This window comes from Somniosus microcephalus, chromosome 11 (assembly GCF_052327205.1).
Source record: "Somniosus microcephalus isolate GS21.2 chromosome 11, FLI_Smic_1.0, whole genome shotgun sequence".
NCBI lineage: Eukaryota > Metazoa > Chordata > Chondrichthyes > Squaliformes > Somniosidae > Somniosus > Somniosus microcephalus.
The window spans coordinates 60,256,177-60,278,267 of record NC_140997.1 but is presented as its reverse complement, the minus strand read 5'-3'; the positions used below and the strand labels follow the sequence as shown (position 1 = coordinate 60,278,267).

Below are 22,091 nucleotides of genomic sequence, written 5' to 3'. Positions count from 1 at the left end.
ATGTGTTGGTGCAGGCTCGATGGGCCGAAATGGCCTCTATCTGCACTGTGGGGGTTTCTGTGATTCTGTGATTTTCTGTGATACTTGAAAACAAATGGGTAACCTGACTAGCCTGCAAGAAGCAGGAAAATGTTGCTTGAATTGTTTTTATTGTAGTTTTGCAGGTAACCATGAATAACTAGGGGGGGCGAGCCATACAATGTGTCCATTAATTGAATAGCAGGAAGTAACATCCTCACATTATTTTTGTGTTATAGAAGGCAGTGAAAGGCTGTGCAGTTTCATTGTTATGGGCCACTGGGAAATTGCTCTGAGACTATTAACTGTCCCTACAGATCATATCAGGCAAGAGATGGGAATGAAGTAAATGGCTTTAAGCACCTGGCAGAATGTAATCTGAGCAGTTCAATTACTGGGAGTTGGAGATAAACCTTAGCAACGCTGGTCATGTGATTCACACTTACTTCATTCTCCTCTGTTTATACTACTATCAGGTAAACATTACAGGTTGTACCCAGCTACATTATATCCTACAAGCTCTTATTAATGCCATATTGGATGATATACTGTTTCAAGACTATGTAACACAAAACAATGCAACAGAAAGGCTTGTAATGATATAACACCTTACCACATTTCCCAGGAACATACCAAAGTTCTTCACATACAATGAAGTGCAGCAACTGTCATTATGTAGGCAAACGTGGCAGCTGTTTTGCAAATAATAAAATCCCCCACACATCAATGAGATGAATGAGCAGTTAATATGTTTTTTGGTGGTGTTTGTTGAGGGAAGAATGTTGGCCAGGACACTGGGACAATCCCCTGCTCTTCTTCAAGTAATGCCGTGGGCAAATGGCCTCAGCTTAACTTTTCATCTAAAGGATGGCATCTGTAACAATGCAGCACCCTCTTACTATTACACGGGAATGTCCGTCAGTATCCCTGTTTGCTTGTTAATGTGTCAAAAACCCCATAGAAGGCACAAGCTATAAATCATTATTCAATAAATATGATGTACACAATAATGTTTCTATCAGGCATTAAGAAGCCTGGCTTGAATCAACGATGAATCAAACCACGTGATAGTCTTTACTACGTCTTTACTTTCAAATAGGACACTTGTGTAATTCGTTTTTTTTAAGTTATGACTGGATGTTAATGTTTAACACACTGAAGCTGATAATGTGGTTCTGGGAGTCAAGACAGAATATGATTGTTCTATGTGGTTAATAGTTTGGATAAAAACAGGCCTTGATTATACTCATGTGACTGAACATTTGTCATGGATGGAGAAATCAATGGATGCCAAACAGACCTGTTGCTGTAAAGCTGCTGTCAACGATTGCAAAGTTAGCATAGGCCATTTCAGTTGCATCACTTGTTTTATATGATGGACACATTTCAGCATTGATATTAATATTTATGATTCTACTAAATATTTAACTTACATCTTTAAAACATAATGAGAATGAAGCAAAAATAGTTAAATGTAGTGTATAAAATAATTCACAAAGGGAATACAATAATTCAGTCAACAGAAATCCAATTTAAGGACTACAAATACATACGTGCGGACAACTTTCTCTCACTGTAAAGCCCAACCCCAATCAAATAGAAGCCACAATTATGATAACTGTTTTGCACTTAATAAATTATAGTATGGATGAGAGAACAGCGTACTCTTCTAATGTCTATTTTTAATTTATTCAGTAGTGTTTTCATGTATTTTTAAAAAACTGACAGTTCAGCAATCATAGAAGTATTAGTTTCCTATTATAGCATTTATGAGAGACATATAAATGAACAGTCATGATATTTTAAAAGAAGTCCCATATTCTGTTGCATTAAACCATAATATTTCCATCTGCCCCAAATCCTATCAGATAACATGACAGAAAATGTGATTATTTGCAATACCATAGTTACAAAAAAGTTTATTGCATTTTAATGTACAAAATGAGTTTTATCTGATTTGCCAGAGTGAACCAATAAATACAATTAAGTGCAACATAATTGTTAAAGCAGCAATTAAAACAATCAATCCAGTCCAGTGGAATAATTCATGATTAAGAACATATACACACTCACTGATCAGCAGGCCTCATTCTTCGGGAAAAAAACAGCAACAATAGCAGGTAATGCAATGAATCTTGCCAGAAAAGTTAAATCCTTCTTGTTAAAAATTTTACGGTAATATTAAATAAATGTAATCCTGACAGTCAGCATTCAGACTTGGGTAGTGATCCCTTTGATGCTAGTAATGGATTCTGTAAAAATATAAATTAGAATCAGTTACTATGCATTTACAGATTCTTATATCAAAGAAACACAGATCTGTTCACTGTATTAGTCGGTATAGAACCTGACTTGTCAATGACTAATAATGTCTTCACAATTGAGAACAGGCCATTGTGAAAAAGAATCAGAGTACAGTCAACAGAATCACTTCCCAATCCACAGATCGATTTAGTTCCCATTTAAGATTAAATCTTGAGCTCTCCTGATGGTTCAGCTTGCTGCACAGTGCAGAACAGTCATACAGACCTGGCAAGTTCCAGGTTTGATCACCAGTCTGTGCTGATCTCAGTAAATTGCCAACAGGAACACTGTAATTGGTACCCCTGGACTAAAGGGGAAAAAAACCCAACCAGGACTTCCACTCCTCACCACTATTCAGTGACCACTGCTTAAGGTGTGCATGTGTGGATGTTTGTTGACGAAAAGAACAGCTCAGTTGTGATGCCCCTGGGGGCTATTGGATCATTCAGGCACAGCAAATACAAGAAAATCAGGCAAGCAGCAGCGCACACCTATAAGAGCAACCCTTCACCCCCCCCCCCCAATTTTCAATCCATTTAAATTAATAAATAGAAAGTTGCGCGGTCTCGGGAGCGGAGAGAGCAGCGGAACAGTGAGAACTTAAACTCAATTTCGCTGGCTTTTTTCCTCAGAGGCCGGTGTCGGGAGCGGAGAGAGCGGCGGTACAGCGAGTATTTAAACTCAGTTTCGCGGGCTTTTTTCCTCAGAGGCTTACCAATCTCACAATTCAAAAAGTGACGCGGGTAAGAGGAAGCAGCTGATTGGGTGAGTACGTCCAGGTGAGTATTTATACTACTCTATAGTTTGACAGTTAAGGTTAATAGTTTATAAAGTTTAGAAGGTCTTAGTTTTTGTGGTTATAGTTTCTAAGGTCTCTGTTGTGTAGCGGGGAGTGCTAGTAAACAAGGGCCCTTGAGTATATAATTTAATTTTAGTGTAATTTGTGGTATTGATTTGATTTAATTTAATTTAAATTTAATTTAAATTAATTAAAGGGTAAGTCATGGCAGCACAGCTCGGCCCTGTGGCATGCTCCTCCTGCGCTATTTGGGAAATCAGGGACACTTCCTATGTCCCTGATGACCATGTGTGCGGGAAGTGTATCCAGCTGCAGCTACTGGCAGACTGCATTGCGGCGCTGGAGCTGCGAATGGAGAAATACTGGAGCATTCACAATGCTGAGGACATCGTGGATAGCACGTTTAATGAGTTGGTCACACCGCAGGTAAAGGCTGCACAGGCAGGAAGGGAATGGGTGACCGCCAGGCAGAGTAGTAGGCGCAGGCAGGTAGTGCAGGGGAGCCCTGTGGCCATCCCTCTCTCAAACAGATATACCACTTTGGATATTGTTGAGGGAGATGGCTTATCGGGGGAAGGCAGCAGCAGCCAACATCCTGGCACCATGGGTGGTTCTGCTGCACAGGATGGGAGGAAAAAGAGCTGGAGAGCTATAGTGATAGGGGATTCTATTGTAAGGGGAATAGATAGGCGTTTCTGTGGCCGCAAACAAAACTCCAGGATGGTATGTTGCCTCCCTGGTGCAAGGGTCAAGGATGTCTTGGGACAGCAGCAGGGCATTCTGGAGGGGTAAGGTGAACAGCCAGTTGTCGTGGTGCATATAGGTACCAACGATATAGGTAAAAAATGGGATGAGGTCCTAAAAGCTGAATATAGGGAGTTAGGAGGTAAATTAAAAAATAAGACCTCAAACATAGTAATCTCTGGATTGCTATCAGTGCCACGCACTAGTCAGAGTAGAAATAGAAGGATATTTCAGATGAATACATGGCTAGAGGAATGGTGCAAGGGGGAGGGATTCAAATTCCTGGGACATTAGAACTGGTTCTGGGGGAGGTGGGACCAGTACAAACTGGACGGTTTGCACCTGGGTGGGACCGGGACCAATGTCCTAGGGGGAGTGTTTGCTAGTGCTGTTGGGGAGGGTGTAAACTAAAATGCCAGGGGGTTGGGAACCTGTGCAGGGTGACAGAGGAAAGGGAAGCAAGGATAGAAACAAAAGACAGGAAGGAGAAAAGCAAAAGTAGAAGGCAGAAAAATCAAGGGTGTAAATCAAACAGGGCTACAGTAAATAATAATTCTAAAAGGACTGAGAGTGTTAAAAAAACAAGCCTAAAGGCTTTGGCCTAGAAATTGGGTTGGGGCGCCAAAGTGGCGCAAAAGTCGCCTGAGCGCAGGATTTAGCGCAACGTTCGAGGCTTCAGCGATCGTCAGATATTCAGTTTCATTGCCCCTCGAGGGACACGGGGTGAGGCTTGAGGCGCTCCACGTCCCTCTTAGGGCGCTGAAACTGAATATCGCAGCGCAACGTGCCGCAGCGCCACACACTGCGGCACGGCACGCTGCGGTACTGCAGGCCTTCCTCCCACTGTTAAGGGGGAGGTGCTTGCAACAGCGCGATCCCCGCTCGCGAGTGCCGGCAAACGAGCCCGGCACCAAGGAGAAATGCTGGGCTCTTGGGAAACAGCCGGCAATGCCACGGGGGGGGGTTTAAGGAGGCCGGGGACGGAGGTGCTGGCAGGCGGCCGCCGAAAAAGGCGGCCACCCCGCACCTCCACCTTAACTTGCGCCGCTGCCGGCACAGTAAGGCCCCGTGAACTGGGCGCGGGTAGCGAACGGTGCAACTGCGCCGTTCGCTACCAAATATCGCGAACGGGGCGGGAATGGGGCGCTGCGCACACTGATGACATCATTGGTGGTGGCGCAGCGCAAAAGGCTAACGCTACAGCCACTGCCTGCCTCTTTAGGCACTAACAAGTGGCGCTACTCACCCAATTTCTCCCCCTTTGTGTCTTAATGCGAGGAGCATTCATAATAAGGTGAATGAATTAGCTGCGCAAATAGATGTAAACGGATATGATATAATTGGGATTACGGAGACATGGCTCCAGGGTGACTAAGGCTGGGAATTCAACATCCAGGGGTATACAATATTCAGGAAGGACAGGCAAAAAGGGAAAGGAGGTGGGGTAGCATTGCTGGTTAAAGAGGAGATTAACACTAGTAAGGAAGGATATTAGCTCTGATGATGTGGAATCTATATGGGTAGAGCTGAGGAATACCATGGGGCAGAAAACATTAATGGGAGTTGGCATTATACGGGAAATTAGAGATGCATGCAATAAGGGCACAGCAGTTATCATGGGTGACTTTAATTTACATATAGATTGGGCTAACCAAATTAGTAACAATACTGTGGAGGAGGAATTCCTAGAGTGTATACAGGATGGTTTCCTGGACCAATATGTCGAGGAACCAACTAGAGATCAGACCATCTTAGACTGGGTATTATGTAATGAGAAAGGATTAATTAACAATCTTGGGGACAAGCGATCATAATATGATAGAATTCTTCATTAAGATGGAGAGTGAAGTAGTTGACTCAGAGACTAGGGTCCTGAATTTAAATAAAGGAAACTATGATGATTTGAGGCGCAAGTTGGCTAGGATGGATTGGGGAGTGTTACTTAACGGGTTGATGGTGGATAGGCAATGGCAAACATTTAAAGATCACATGGATGAACTACAGAATTTGTTCATCCCTGTTTGGCATAAAAATAAAACAAAAAAGGTGACTCAACCGTGGCTAACAAGGGAAATCAGGGATAGCATAAAATCTAAGGAGAGGACATATAAATTGGCCAGAAAAAGCAGCAAACCTGAGGATTGGGAGCAGTTTAAGATTCAGCAAAAAGATTGGTGAAGTCAAGCATCGGTCCGTTGCAGTCAGAATCAGGGGAATTTATAATTGGGAACAAAGAAATGGCAGACCAATTAAATACATACTTTGGATTGCTGGTCATCTTCCAAAATTCTATAGACTCTGGAACAGTTCCCATGGATTGAAGGGTGGCTAATGTAACCCCACTATTTAAGAAGGGTGGTAGAGAGAAAACGGGGAATTATAGACCGGTAAGCCTGACATCGGTAGTGGGGAAAATGCTAGCATCCATTATAAAAGATGTAATAGCAGAGCACTTGGAAAACAGTGACAGGGTCGGACAAAGTCAACATGGATTTACAAAAGGTAAATCATGCTTGACTAATCTGGAAATTTTTGAGGATGTAACTGGTAGAATAGATAAGGGAGAACCAGTAGATGTGGTGTATTTGGACTTTCAGAAGCCTTTCGATACGGTCTCGCATAAGAGATTAGCATGCAAAGTTAAAGCACATGGGATTGGGGGTAAGGTACTGACTTGGATAGAGAACTGGTTGGCAGACAGAAAGCAAAGAGTTGGAATGGGTATTTTTCCGAGTGGCAGGCAGTGACTAGTGGGGTACCGCAGGGATCAGTGCTAGGACCCCAGCTATTCACAATATATATATTAATGATCTAGACGGGGGAACTAGATGTAATATCTCCAAGTTTGCAGACGACACAAAGCTGGGTGGGCGTGTGTGCTGTGAGGAGGATGCAGAGAAACTCCAGTATGATTTGGACAGGTTGGGTGATTGGGCAGATGCATGGCAGATGCAGTATTATGTGGATAAATGTGAGGTTATCCACTTTGGTGGCAAAAACAGGAAGGCAGATTATTATCTGAACAGCAATAGATTGGGAAAAGGGGAAGTGCAACGAGACCTGGGTGTCCTTGTGCACCAGTCGTTGAAGGTAAGCATGCAGATGCAGCAAGCGGTTAAGAAGGCAAATGGTATGTTGGCCTTCATAGCGAGAGGATTCGAGTACAGGAGCAAGGATGTCTTGCTGCAGTTGTACAGGGCCTTGGTGAGACCACACCTTGAGTATTGTGTGCAGTCTTGGTCGCCTTTTCTGAGGAAGGATGTTCTTGCCATGGAGGGAGTGCAGCGAAGATTCACCAGACTGATACCTGGGATGGCAGGAATGATGTATGAAGAGAGATTGGGTCGATTAGGCTTATATTCGCTAGAGTTTAGAAGAATGAGCGGGGATCTCATTGAAACTTATAAAATTCTAACAGGACTAGACAGACTAGATGCAGCAAGGATGTTCCTGATGGCGGGGGAGTCCAGAACCAGGGGTCACAGTCTAAGGATAAGGAGTAAGCCATTTAGGACTGAGATGAGGAGGAATTTCTTCACCCAGAGAGTGGTGAACCTGTGGAATTTTCTACCACAGAAGGCAGTTGAGGCCAATTCATTAAATATATTCAAGAAGGAGTTAGATATATTTCTTAAGGCTAAAGGGATCAAGGGATATGGGGAGAAAGCAGGGAGAGGGTACCTAATTTGGATGATCAGCCATGATATCATTAAATGGCAGAACAGGCTCAAGGCACCAAATGGCCTGCTCCTGCTCCTATCTTGTATGTTTCTATGTCTCCATTAGTGGCGTGCACTCCTTCCCATCCAATTTTCCTGTATTTGCTGAGTCCAGGTAATCCAATGTTCTGGACCAGGAAAATCTACCTCAAAACCTTGTGTCAAATTTTTATCATTTCATTTTTAAATATTACCAATTGTGGTATAAGCAGAATGCACAAAGAAGTGTAATATGAATTATGACCCGCACTATTTTCTGTAGTGCCTTATCTTCCAATCTACCTTTTTCTCTAAGGTCCTTGAAATTATTGCTGCCACCCATCTATAACTTGTTATCTCCCTCCCTGCCTTCACCTCCTAAAAGTTCCTGTACCAAATTAGCTCAGGTGGTAGCACTGTCACCTCTTAGTGAGAACCTTGTGGATATGACCCCCCACATGAGAATTTTGAGGTCATAATCTGGGATGACAGTCCAATGCAGTGCACAGAGAGAGCTGTATTGTGGGGGATGACAAATTAATTTAATGTCTCATCCACCTGGATGTTTTACATCCCATGACATTTTCAGAGAACAGCAGGGAGTTCTTCCAGTGTTCAATCCTGCCAAAAACAGATTAACTGATCAATCTACTCATTGCCGCTGTGTTTGCCTACCTAATAACTCACCACTTCCAAAGTAATTAATTGTATGTGATGAAAATTGGGCAGCGGAGGCTGGGAAATCGAGCAGGATTTGGTCCCACTCATGTTGTCCCTGTTTCTGGAGCCACCCGGTTTTCTGGGAGGTTTTATTTCTGGCACACAGAGCTTCCATCCGAAACAGGTGGGACCACCTTTCGTATATGTAAAAGGAGGTGAGGAGTCATTTTCCGGTGAGGAGTCATTTTCCGAGTCACAGGTAGGATGCTGAGGCCCCAGCACACTCCTAGAAACCTAGTGAGAAGGAGGCCTTGGGTGGACCTGCAGGTACGAGGTTCTTAAAGCCTGCAGTGGTTTGGGCTTTCTAAAGTCCCTTTCATACTTTGTTTGAAAGTTTTTTTATTCACTGCTGGCACTTAGACTTTCATGGGCCTTGTGCCAGTGGTTTTTTTTATTTTACCCCAAGTTTCCTTTATTATTCATTAGTAGTTGTCCAATAAGGATCATCGTAACATAAGAACAGGAGTCGGCCATTCAGCCCCTCGAGCCTGTTCCACCATTCAATTAGATCATGGCTGATCTGTACCTCAACTCTCGCCTCATACCCTTACCTAACAATAATCTATCGATCTCAGGCTTGATCATTTCAACTGACCCAGCATCCACAGCTTTTTGGGGAGAGAATTCCAGTTTTCCACTACCCTTAGTGTGAACAAAATGCTTCCTGATTTCACTCCTGAATGGCCCAGCTCTAATTTTAAGATGATACCCTCTTGGCCTTGACTCCCCCACCAGAGGAAATAGTTTCCATGTATCTACCCTAGCAAATCCCTTTATTATTTTAAAGGCTTTGATTAGATCACGTAGCAAATGTAGTAAAATGTCCCAAAGCGCTTCACAGGAGCGTTATCAAACAAAATTTGACACCAAGCCACATAACAAGATATTAGGGCAGAGGACCAAAGGTAGGTTTTAATGAGCATCTTAAAGGGTGCTTGCATGCCAGACTGATAATAAGCCAGCATTGCTTATTTGGCCATACCAGTCAAGATACCACCAATAATTTCTGCAGATCCTGATAGACCAATTGGGAATTGCACAGGGACCCGTCTTCTCGGAGTCTGGGTTAGCAGCAGAGCAGGCGCTGCGCTGGACCATTTGGTGTAAGGACATTTGCAACTACCATGCAGCAGAGAGCTTGCACGCGCACAGGGACCATAACAGTCAGCTCGGGCCTGAAACTTTGACGCATCTTCCGCATTTTGCAGTGGTAATCTATGGGTTCGTACTGTAGAGTGGCACAGACGGCAACTTTCCTCACAACTAACTCATATAGCACCGCCTCATCTTCAGCAGCATCAAATAGGGGACACGTGCTGGGTTGCACCATCACTTGTTTACAGACTTATGCCTGCACCTAGAGCTCCATTTATTTTAACCTTGGCCGGTTATTTCTTAATCTCCTGTCCTTCAACTTTGGAAAAGGCTGCTGATGGGCTGAGGTGCCTTTTAAGGCTCTCCAGGAGCTTTCTGAATTTGTGTCCACCCCACTGTGACATTCCCCTTTACTTTTCCCCATCCTTTAAATTATGTTTACGCACAGTTTTCCTTTCCTACCAACGTTGCTATCCCTAGATTGATGTGAGTTTGCACCTGGGGTTTTGAATAATTTTGCAAATGAGCTTTGACCAGTGAATTGAGTGCTATTGGCCCGTATTTTCCAATCCCTATGGGTGTGTACGCGCTGTGTACACACCCGTAGGGTCATTGGAAATGCCGGTTTCAGGCATGCGAAGCGCATGCGCTGAAAACCGGCATTTCCGATCTAACGCCTGCCCTGGAGAAGGACCTCTGCGGATGGAGAGTTCCGCTTTCTGCAGAACCTCTGCCCGCTGAAAACACTTAAAAATCTTACGCCTGGTAAAAGCGTAAGGCCTGCTTTTACCAGCATAAGAGTTGAAAAAAAGTTTTAAAATTTTTTTTTCACTCATTTATAATTTAAAAATACTTTTAAAAAAGGTAAGTTTATTTTTAGCCCCATAAAAAACTTTAATTATTTTTTCAAAAAATTTAATTTTTGTTTAAAATATTTAATTTAATGTAATTTTAACTCTTTTTAAAAACATGATTAAAAAATAATTAGTTAATGTTTTGATGTGTTTTTGGGGTGATCTCCATTCATACTTTTGACGGGTCTATGTCAGCCAATAGGAATGTCATACTTCAGCCAATAGGAGAAGGGAGATTCCCTTCTCCTATTGGCTGGCCTGGCCCACGTGATCCCAGGGACGCTTGGGAACCACCTGCGCCCCTGGGATACGTGGGCCCTGCGGATTCCGACTGTGGAGAGGCCCAGGAGCGGAAGTGTCTGTACCTCGGGAGCCCTCAGGTAAGAGCGTAGATTTTTTTCCAATAGGAAACATCCGCACGCAGGAAGCCTCCTATCGGAAATTACGGGCCGTTATTTTTAATTTTATTTGTTCTTGGGGTGTGGGCAACATTGGCAAGATTGCATTTATTGCCCATGCCTAGTTGCTCTGAGAACGTGGTGGTGGGCCTCCTCCTTGAATCACTCCAGTCGTTGACATGATGGTGCTCATGAGATTTACACTTGAGATTCAGGCAGATCTTAAAGCAGCGCTAAACAAATTGGAACTGCTTACACCTGAAGACAAAAATTGGCCCTATATATAAATGCAACATATTCTGTCTTGAATAAGCATCTCTTTTTTTGTCTCCCTTCTCCTGTTGGATGTCCACTCCATCCAATCCACTGAACTACCTTGTTAAGTACTCTGAGGTGTTCTTTTAAATGAGGATTGCTATATAAATGCTATATAAATATCAGTTGATGGTGGTGGATGTGGAATGAGGGCTCATACTACCTGGGTACCTCAAATGTCCTTTCTGCGCAGTCTGTGAGACCAGCACAAGATGAGTTAAAAGTTAAAACAGATTTCTGCTGAGCATGAGTTGTAAATTGTGTAAGGGGATTTTAAAGCAAATGCATCTCCACAGATCAGAAATCTGACCTGTGTGCCTATCAGGTCAGGAATCAGGTTACTTGTGTTTATGGTAATAAATGATGTGAAGAGTTTATGATGGAAATAAAATAAGTAGAACAGTTAAGGGCTTGTTTGTTTAGTTTATACTGTTATTCTGTTGGCATTTGTATATTTGATGTGCTATGATTTATTGGTGGTATAAGCTCTAGGCCCTAAGCTCTGGAATTCGCTGCCTAAACCTCTTTGCCTCACTACCTCTCTTTCCTCCTTTAAGACGCTCCTTAAAACATACCTCTTTGACCGAGCTTTTGGTCACCAGCCCTAATTTATCCTTATGTGGCTCGGTGTCAATTTTTTTTGTCTAATAATACTCCTGTGCAGCGCCTTGGGATGTTTTACTATGTTAAAGGCGCTATATAAATACAAGTTGTTGTTGTTGTATGCATGGAATGCAGTGATCAAAGGTGAAATTTGGTATAAAAATGTGAATGAATGACTGTTTAGCAGCTCACACTGGAATCATGAAGTGTGATGTCTCAGCAGTTCACTCTCATACTAGCGTGGTTTCAATAAAGTCCTGGTCCTGCATTGCTACAACTGAGTGTATGTGTAATCTGGTGTTTAAAGTAACAAGACAAAAAAAGAACAAGAAAGCATCTAACAGGGCTGACCATAACTGACTGAAGACTTTGAGATTACTGATGAGTTAACAGGTCAGTCCATTTGGGAGATGTTGGTTATATCCCACAACTCTCATTGTGGAACCTCTATAATTCCCCTTGTAATGTTAGTGTAATAATTATCTTTATGCTCAAGAAAATAGAGCACACCAATCCTGTCTGAACAGACATTTTATCAGTACTTATATAACCATCCACATTAATAACAATAACAATACTACATTAAAAAATCCTTTTATTTCATTTAAAATGCCACCTATTTCTAGATTGATTTTATTCCACTAAAGTGGATTAAATGTCAGTACATTAATAATATACCGCACATTTTATATATTGTTACAATTAAAGGCAAGAATTTGAATTCAGTAGAGAGTCAGAGGTCAGCGTGGCTGAGGACATGTGTGGGTTATAAACCTGTTCCTTAGGAGTAAAATAAACCTGCTAAAATAGTATAAATTATTACTGATTATGCAGTTAATCACAGGTCAAAATTTGCACCAGTGTTGTCCAATACATTAACCACTTTCCACATGTAATTGGGAATCCAGATGTGGCTAATGGCATTTCTGATTTGTAAATAAAAAAATGAGTAATAGATATCATCCTTGGGCATTAGGGTTGCCAACTATGGTTGAGGGCATTCCTGGAGGTTTGATCACGTGACATTCTCACCATGTGATGCCAGGTCACATAACATCTGATGACGCGACATCTATATTGCATTTACATAATAAATGTTGGGTCCCTTGTAGTTCAGTATTTTTGCTCATGGTTTCATGCCAGCAGCTGTTGTGCAAGAAGTTCCAAGAATCAGGAGGCCACCTGCGAGCAGGGGAAGAAGGGATACTGAGGGTGGGGAAGAAGGGATACTGAGGGTGGGGAAGAAGGGGTACTGAGGGTGGGGAAGAAGGGGTACTAAGGGTGGGGAAGAAGGGATACTGAGGGTGGGGAAGAAGGGATACTGAGGGTGGGGAAGAAGGGATACTGAGGGTGAGGAAGAAGGGGTACTGAGGGTGGGGAAGAAGGGATACTGAGGGTGGGGAAGAAGGGATACTGAGGGTGGGGAAGAAGGGATACTGAGGGTGAGGAAGAAGGGGTACTGAGGGTGGGGAAGAAGGGATACTGAGGGTGGGGAAGAAGGGATACTGAGGGTGGGGAAGAAGGGATACTGAGGGTGGGGAAGAAGGGGTACTGAGGGTGGGGAAGAAGGGATACTGAGGGTGGGGAAGAAGGGGTACTGAGGGTGGGGAAGAAGGGATACTGAGGGTGGGGAAGAAGGGATACTGAGAGTGGGGAAGAAGGGGTACTGAGGATGGGGAAGAAGGGATACTGAGAGTGGGGAAGAAGGGATACTGAGGGTGGGGGAGGTATTCACAGAGGGGAAATCAGAGGTGGGAGGAACTTTCATTCTGCCGATAACTAATAGTAACTCACTGAAATTGCACTGATAACTAATAGTAATATTGGTAACACTCGGATTCCCCTCATAACCAACAGTAAAGAACAAATTACTAATAGTCTATATGTAAGTGGTAGAAATAGATGTAACACCCCAATATCCTACCTGTAATTAGTAGTAATCCTATAACCCGCTGATACTCACCCAGTAATTACAGCCACAATCCCCTCGCACTGCACAAGGTGCAGTCAGGTTCCCTAGTCGAGGCCACTTTTAACAGACCCCATCTATCAACCTCCTATCTCCTTGAACTTTGCTTTGGACTCAGGTTCTGTGTGAAGATGATAACGCTGAACTGAGAGCCTCCGTCAGAGCCGATCTGAACTTGGAATTCACACGTCAAAACCGGCCAGCACAGACCAACCTGAACCAAACCGAGAGATCGCACGAAGGGCAGTGGGCTCGGTGTTTGGGGCACTTCTCACAGGACATCACATCCTGAACTCAGCTCAACACCGTCATTTCTAAACCACTGCCTGGGCTTGGCTTCAAAAAAGGAGGGTTTTCATAGAGTGATATAAAACACAGCACAGGAGGGGGCCCTCAGTTCAAAAACCTTACATCTCCCTCCGCCTTGGTTCTTCCAGTGAGAATCCTCTGAGAATCCCTTCTGTCCCCTTGCTTCCCATTTTCCCACCAGTGGAAACAATCTTTCACTATTTACTCACAGTGAAGTCTCCAGGTTGCACTCACTCCTTTATTGGCTGCTCCTCTCTCAAAGCTGCTGCCACTCACCACATTGTTTCTGTGGCAGAAAATGCTGGAACCTACAATCATCCCATGCCCCCTCTCAGTAGCCTGCCCCGCACAAGCCTCAATTATCCCTCTCCCCCGCCCGAGCCCCAGTCCACCGGCCCACAGCCTCCCTCTTCCCCCCCCAGACCTCATTCCCTCTCTCTCTTCCCCCAAAGTCCCAGTCCCCCGATCCCCAGTCCTCTATCTCTCTCTCTCTCCTTGGACCACCAAGTCTGCTGTCACTCTCTTCCCCCAAGCTCCAATCCCCTGCCCAATAGTTCCTGTTTACCCTAGCCCCATACCTCGCCCCACTCCGTCTCTCTCCCCCTGACTCGTCTCGACTCCCAATTCTCTTCCCCCACCAGCTGGTCCGATTCATGGTCACCCCTAAGCCGGTTGCGGCTTTCTCCAGCACCGGGACATGATATCACCAAACTAGAGGCTTCTCTGAGTGGCGGCGGGGGTGGGAAGGTGCTACTGCAGCAGGAAACCTAAAGTGTGAAGATCTCCCAGGTAGCTAAAGGCAATGCCCAGGAGATTGATGCACCACCAATCGGAGAGGGTTGGTAACCCTATTGGGCATGTGATCTCACATTCGCACAGCATATGCACAAGTACTTACATAGAAACATAGAAAATAGGAGCAGGAGTAGGCCATTCGGCCCCGCTCCGCCATTCAATGAGATCATGGCTAATCATCCAAATTCAGTACCCTGTCCCTGCCTTCTCCCCATATCCCTTGATCCCTTTAGCCTTAAGAAATATATCTAACTCCTTCTTGAATATATTTAATGAATTGGCCTCCACTGCCTTCTGTGGTAGAGAATTCCACAGGTTCACCACTCTCTGGGTGAAGAAATTCCTCCTCATCTCTTTCCTAAATGGCTTACCCCTTATCCTTAGACTGTGACCTCTGGTTCTGGACTCCCTGGCCATCGGGAACATCCTTCCTGCATCTAGTCTGTCTAGTCCTGTTAGAATTTTATAAGTTTCAATGAGATCCCCTCTCATTCTTCTAAACTCCAGCGCGTATAAGCCCAATCGACCCAATCTCTCCTCATACGTCATTCCCGCCATCCCAGGTATCAGCCTGGTGAATCTTTGCTGCACTCCCTCCATGGCAAGAACATCCTTTGTGCAAAACGGGAACGGTAGCATAGTGGTTATGTTACTGAACTAATGATCCAGGGACGTGAATTCAAAATCCCACCACGGCAGCTGGGGAATTTAAATTCAGTTAATTAAATAAATCTGGAATAAAAATCAGTAGCGGTGACCATGAAACTATCGGATTGTTGTAAAAACCCATCTGGTTCACTAAATCTGCCGTCCTTACCCGGTCTGGCCTATATGTGACTCCAGACCCACAGCAATGTGGTTGACTCTTAACTGTCCTCTGAAATGGCCTAGCAAGCCACTCAGTTGTAACAAACCACTATGAGAAACAATAATAAGAATAAAACGGGATGGACAACCCGGCATCGACCTATGCACTGGCTTTAGACACAACAACAGCCTACCCAGCCCAGTGGACCCTGTAAAGAACCCTCCTCACTAACATCTGACATAGTCATACTCACAGAATCATACCTTTCAGCCAATGTCCCAGACTCCTCCATCACCATCCTTGGTCATCTGTCCAACCGGCAGGACAGACCCACCAGAGGTGGCGGCACAGTGGTATACAATTCAGAGGGAGTCCTCAGCATTGACTCTGGACCCTATGAAGTCTCATGGCTTCAGGTCAAGCATGGTCAAGGAAACCTCCTGCTGATTACCAACTACTGCCCTCCCTCAGCTGATGAATCAGTACTCCTCCATATTGAACACCACTTGGAAGAAGCACTGAGGGTAGCAGGGGCACAGAATGTACTCTGGGTGGGGGACTTCAATGTCCATCACCAAGAGTGGCTTGGTAGCACCACTACTGACCGAGCTGGCCGAGTCCTAAAGGACATAGCTGCCAGTCTGGGCCTGCGACAGGTGGTGAGAGAACCAACACGAGGGAAAAACCTACTTGATCTTGTCCTCACCAATCTACCAGTCACAGATGCATCTATCCATGACAGCATTGGTAGCAGTGACCACCGCAAAGTCCTTGTGGAGACGAAGTCCTGTCTTCACACTGAGGATACTCTCCATCGTGTTGTGTGGCACTGCCACCATGCTAAATGGGATAGATTCAGAACAGATCTAGCAGCTCAAAACACGGCATCCATGAAGCACTGTGGGCCATCAGCAGCAGCAAAATTGTATTCCACCACAATCTGTAACCTCATGGCCCAGCATATTCTTCACTTTACCATTGCCATCAAGCTGGGGACCAACCCTGGTTCAATGAGGAGTGCAGAAGAGCATACCAGGAGCAGCACCAGGCGTACCTAAAAATGAGGTGCCAACCTGGGGAAGCTGCAACACAGGACTACATGCATGTTAAAAAGCGGAGCAGCATGCTATAGACAGGGCTAAGCGATCCCACAATCAACAGATCAGATTAAAGCTCTGCAGTCCTGCTACATCCAGTCGTGAATGGTGGTGGACAATTAAACAGCTAACGGAAGGAGGAGGCTCCAGGAATATCCCTATCCTCAATGATGGCAGAGCCCAGCACACGAGTGCAAAAGACAAGGTGTACCTAAACATTTGCAACCATCTTCAGCCAGAAGTGCTGAAGTCCTCACCATCACAGAAGCCAGTCTTCAGCCAATTCAATTTACTCCACGTGATATCAAGATATGGCTGAGCGCACTGGATACAGCAAAGGCTATGGGCCCCTACAACATCCCAGCTATCATGCTGAAGACTTGCGCTCCAGAACTAGTTGCGCCTCTAGCCAAGCTGTTCCAGTACAGCTACAACACCCGACAATGTGGAAAACTGCCCAGGTATGTCCTGTCCACAAAAATCAGAACAAATCCAATCTGGCCAATTACCACCCCATCAGTCTACTCTCAATCATCAGCAAAGTGATGGAAGGTGTCGTCAACAGTGCTTTCAAGTGGCAATTACTCACCAATAACCTGCTCACCGATTCTCAGTTTGGGTTCAGCCAAGGCCACTTGGCTCCAGACCTCATTACAACCTTGGTACAAACATGGACAAAAGAGCTGAATTCCCGAGGTAAGGTGAGAGTTACTGCCCTTGACAGCAAGGCAGCATTTGACCGAGTGTGGCATCAAGGAGCCCTAGTAAAATTGAAGTCAATGGGAATCGGGGGGAAACTCTCCACTGGCTGGAGTCATACCTAGCACAAAAGAAGATGGTTGTGGTTGTTGGAGGTCAATCATTTCAGCCCCAGGACATCGCTGCAGGAGTTCCTAAGAACAGTGTCCTAGGCCCAACCATCTTCAGCTGTTTCATCAATGACCTTCCTTCCATCATAAGGTCAAAAATGGGGATGTTCAATGATGATTACACAGTGTTCAGTTCCATTCGCAACTCTTCAGAAAATGAAGCAGTCCATGCCTGCATGCAACAAGACTGGGACAACATTCAGGCTTTGGCTGATAAGTGGCAAGTAACATTTGCGCCACAGAAGTGCCAGGCAATGACTGTCTCCAACAAGCGAGAGTCTAACCACCGGCCCTTGACATTCAATGGCATTACCAAATCCCCCACTATCAACATCCTGGGGGTCACCATTGACCAGAAACTTAACTGACCAGCCATTTAAATACAGTGGCAACAAGAGCAGGCCAGAGGCTGGGTATTCTGCCGCGAATGTCTCACCTCCTGACTCCCCAAAGCCTTTCCACCATCTACAAGGCACAAGTCAGGAGTGTGATGGAATACTCTCCACTTGCCTGGATGACTGCAGCTCCAACAACACTCAAGAAGCTTGACACCATCCAGGAGATAGCAGCCTGCTTGATTTGCACCCCATCCACTGCCTTAAACATTCACTCCCTCCACCACCGGCGCACCGTGGCTGCAGTGTGTACCATCTACAAGATGCACTGCAGCAACTCGCCAAGGCTTCTTCGGCAGCACCTTCCAAACCCGCGACCTTTTCCACCTAGAAGGACAAGAGCAGCAGGTGCATGGGAACACCATCACCTGCAAGTTCCCCTCCAAGTTACACACCATCCTGACTTGGAAATATATCGTCGTTCCTTCATCGTTGCTGGCTCAAAATCCTGGAATTCCCTCCCTAACAGCACTGTGGGAGTACCTTCACCACAATGTAAGTTGCAGGGTTCTCAAAATTCCCACACTCCCCAAGTTATGGATCAAGGGACCCTGTTTTTGGACAAGTTATTAAAAGCAGGGTACCCAAAATGGCTTCTGTAAACCTCGTGACCAAAACTGACAGGATTTTAAAGCAAGGCTCTGCAGGCAAGCAGGCCCAGAAATGAAACTTAAAATGCAGGAATTTGTGAGAACAGGACTCTCTGGAGCCAGCCAGACAAAGTAAACACAGAATACGCATTCATTCAACTTGAATCTAATCAAGCTAGAATGGGCCTATAATCATGGCCATTAGGTTTCTGCATGTTTAATCAGTAACAGCTCACAGTAGCCATCAAGTTAGGATGGGGACAATTAAGTCTTATCCATGACAAACAACCAGGACATCGGGGCCATTAGACCCGGAGACAACCACTCCAAAAGTAGTTAAAATAAATGGCTGTAATCATTTAAAACAAGCCCGCCAAAAGTTAAACAATGGACTGACCTGATTTGGCGCGCAGATAAGGAGTTGAAGAACGGGTATAATTGTAGGCCCATCAGTGGTAATCGCTCTCTTAGCTCTCTTGCTGCTGCTCTCATCATTTGGCTTTTGGCCTGCTGCCACTTGTGCTCGCACCCTGGCCTCGTGGCGGGCTCTCTTCTCGCTCCCCGCACCGCTCAACAACCAAGGACGCCCATTACACCGGGGCCAAACACGGGAGGAGAATGAGACCCGAGTTAAAAAGCCACACAGGCCACAAAAGGGGCAGATGAGACGAGATGAAGAAGAAGGTAGACCGATAAGAGCAGAGAAGGGCAGCGAAAGACGCATTGGTAGAAACCCAAATGCCTAGTTATAAGCTGGCGTTTGGTGAAGAAATTAGCAGTGTGTGTATGGACAGTGAGAATAAGTTGGCATTTGAACACTGCGAATAAGCAAGCGTTAAACGTGGGTGGCAGCGCCCGTGATGAATATACTGGCGTTCAAAGCTTGGGTAGTAAAATCTTCCAAACGGTAAAAACCGCCAACCGACTCTGACCGCGCCATTACCGCCGACGACCACCCGAGGAAGAAGAAAACCCTTCACGATGAGACGACGACGGTAGCTGAGGGAAAAGGAGGGTGCTCCGCAGCAACAACTTCAGCGCCGTGCCCTGGGACCACGTGGCAACGGGTACCTCAAAGGACAGGGAGGACAGACCTCAAAATATCACAACCGTTAAAGCAACAGGTTTTGGACTGGTGAGCATAAATTCCTGGCCCCTCATAGCTTAATCTAGTTAGGTATAGGGGTGGGATTAACGATAAGGGGATTGTTTAATGTAGTTGTTTTCCCTCGATGTGCCATGTGTTCCCCATTCCCATATAAGTGTAATTGTTTTATGCCTGTATTTCATACCAGTAATTCTTATAAGATTGTGTTTTAATCTGCTTTAATAAAATCTTGGTTTTCTTACACCAAACCACTTGTCTACTCGATTTTCTGTATCGCCACCTGTACCTAAGTCCAGTGTCTAGAACCCAGGGGTGTGGGAGCGATTCGAACCGCTCAAGGGACAGTCAGAGGTGAAGCTGACTGGGTGCACACGCCACCCCCTACAACAAGGACTGCAGTGGTTCAAGAAGGCGTCTCACCACCACCTTCTCAGGGCAATTAGGGATGGGCAATAAATGCTGGCCTTGCCAGCGATGACCACATCCTGGAACGAATAATTAAAAAAATTTGCTTGTAAAATGGTAATTGGAAAAGCAGAGATGCAAAAAATTTTTTGATCCTTGTGAGTGCTTTACTTCCTTGGTTACTGAATGATGGTAGATGTTAATTAAGTAAATGTACACATGTGAAGTGTATTTATTTGTAATGTGTGAGTGCATGTCAGTTGTTTCCTACAAAAATGAATGCATGTGGCTAGTCAGGGATTTCTACTGGACGACACGGGTGTGCAGGCAGAAGAAGAGAAAGTTAACGTGAAACACTGACTGAAGGCAGTCAGGCTCCTTTATGATGTCATGAACAAACTGTAGTGACACACACACACGGGAGTGGAGGGGTGATGATGTTCAGCCCTTACCTGTATCTCTGCCCTAAATATGTGAAACTTTCACCGCCAAACATGTCTTTCTGATATCTTCAAAATACTAGAAGGAAAGCTGCAAGGGTCCTGCCTGCTTGTGGCGTGCATTTCATCATAAATTAAAATGGGATTGCTGGACATGTGGGCGAAACTCCCCATCCAGTCCTACAGCGCACAGTAAACAGCTCCCAACTCTCACAAATCGATTTCCCAGCGGCAGTACTGGTTAATTATTAGCTTAAGGTAAATGCTCCTTTGCAAAGTACACACCCTCTCTTGCCATACTTAAAAGCTACACAAAAATCTTGCTTTATTTATTTAATGTGGATAAATTCGACAGTGTTACCCGGCTACATGGCAGCGTTTTCCGTGTCAGTAGGTGTTTCCGGAGGTCTGAAATGAATCTCGGCGCTCACAGAAGCAGAGAGTGTCTTCAGCTGTTGATCAGTTGGTGCGGGGAAGGTAAACGAGCTTTCTTTCGTCCTGCTGTCTGCCGTGCTGCCTGCTGCACTTCTAGTATTGCTGTGCAAGTTGGTCCTCGACCTCCACGACCTGCTCCTCAAACTCTGAGAGAGTCTGCTGGAGAACCGCCTGAAGAAGCCAGCTATCTTGACGTCTTTCTTGAGACCCACGTCGTCCTCCAGCTCGTCCAGCGGCACCTCGATGTTGCCCGTGTACCAGAAGATCCACCAGACCAAGCTCATGAAGATGACGATCGAGCCGGCGTAGATCAGGAAATCGTAGAAGAAGACGTTGACGAAGACCCCGATCAGCAGCACCGTCAGCCCCACCGCGTCAAAGGCGACCGCCAGCCAGAAGGCGCAGGCACAGCGCCCCAAGCCAGCTTGCAGGAAGGCCATTGCGGCGGCAGCCTGCTACCTGGCCTGCTCCGACAGGTAACGATGGGCTAAAGGTCAAAGCCACCACACCCACCCATTCACCTGGCGCAACACCTGGCTGGCGTGTCCCGCACGTCACCTGTGGGCGGGGTGGGGACCTCCCTCGTCAATGAAACAAGGCTCATCCTGACTTGTGTGGCCAGTTTGTGTTGGAGGAGAACATGCAACACAAATCTTTGTTCGCTCGTTATGGAATAAAGCAGACCGTTTGTTCAGAATTCCGACCAACTCAATAACAATTGTAAGGATTTTTTCCAATCAACTCTCAGCGCTACACTTAGGATAGTTCCAACCCTATTTATATCATTGTTTCATCAAACCAAAATGTGGGAAATTCAATTATTCCCATCGCGGATTCGTCCCAGTTTGTCTGCAAACTTTCTACTGAGTGAAAGGCTTTTTTATTTATCTTACACACATCTCAGGATTTTCACTCGATTTACTTAAAAGACTGCATGGGCGTCACAATCAGGTGCAGCCCTTGTACCTGCAATCTGCAACAAGGACCCTGGCCGATTTAAACCGTGGATGTGGAGGGGTTACATTGTAAAGGTCCCCTGTCAGAGGGACAGTACTGAGGGAGCGCTGCACTGTCGGAGGGGCAATACTGCGGGAGTGCTGCACTGTGAGAGGCAGTACTGCGGGAGTGCTGCACTGTCGGAGGGGCATTACTGCAGGAGTGCTGCACTGTGAGAGGCAGTACTGCGGGAGTGCTGCACTTTCGGAGGGGCAGTACTGAGGGAGCGCTGCACTGTCAGGGGCAATACTGCGGACGTGCTGCACTGTTGGAGGAGCAGTACTGCGGGAGTGCTGCACTGTGAGGGGCAGTACTGCGGGAGTGCTG

General features: G+C 45.5%; 1 protein-coding gene across 1 annotated transcript; it reads right to left on the bottom strand.

The window, feature by feature from the left end:
• Positions 1–1,529: 1,529 nt before the first annotated feature.
• On the bottom strand, positions 1,530–21,313 carry LOC147110613 (transmembrane protein 238). Its single transcript, XM_086000773.1, has 2 exons — positions 20,695–21,313; positions 1,530–2,270 (listed from the first exon to the last, which is right to left on the bottom strand). Exon 1 carries the CDS (start codon positions 21,206–21,208, stop codon positions 20,699–20,701), a length of 510 nt encoding a protein of 169 aa, XP_085856899.1. The 5' UTR covers positions 21,209–21,313; the 3' UTR covers positions 1,530–2,270; positions 20,695–20,698.
• Positions 21,314–22,091: the final 778 nt, after the last annotated feature.

Coding starts and splice junctions, on each gene's coding strand:
- LOC147110613 (XM_086000773.1), bottom strand. CDS start 21,208: ATGGCCTTCCTGCAAGCTGGCTTGGGGCGCTGTGCCTGCGCCTTCTGG.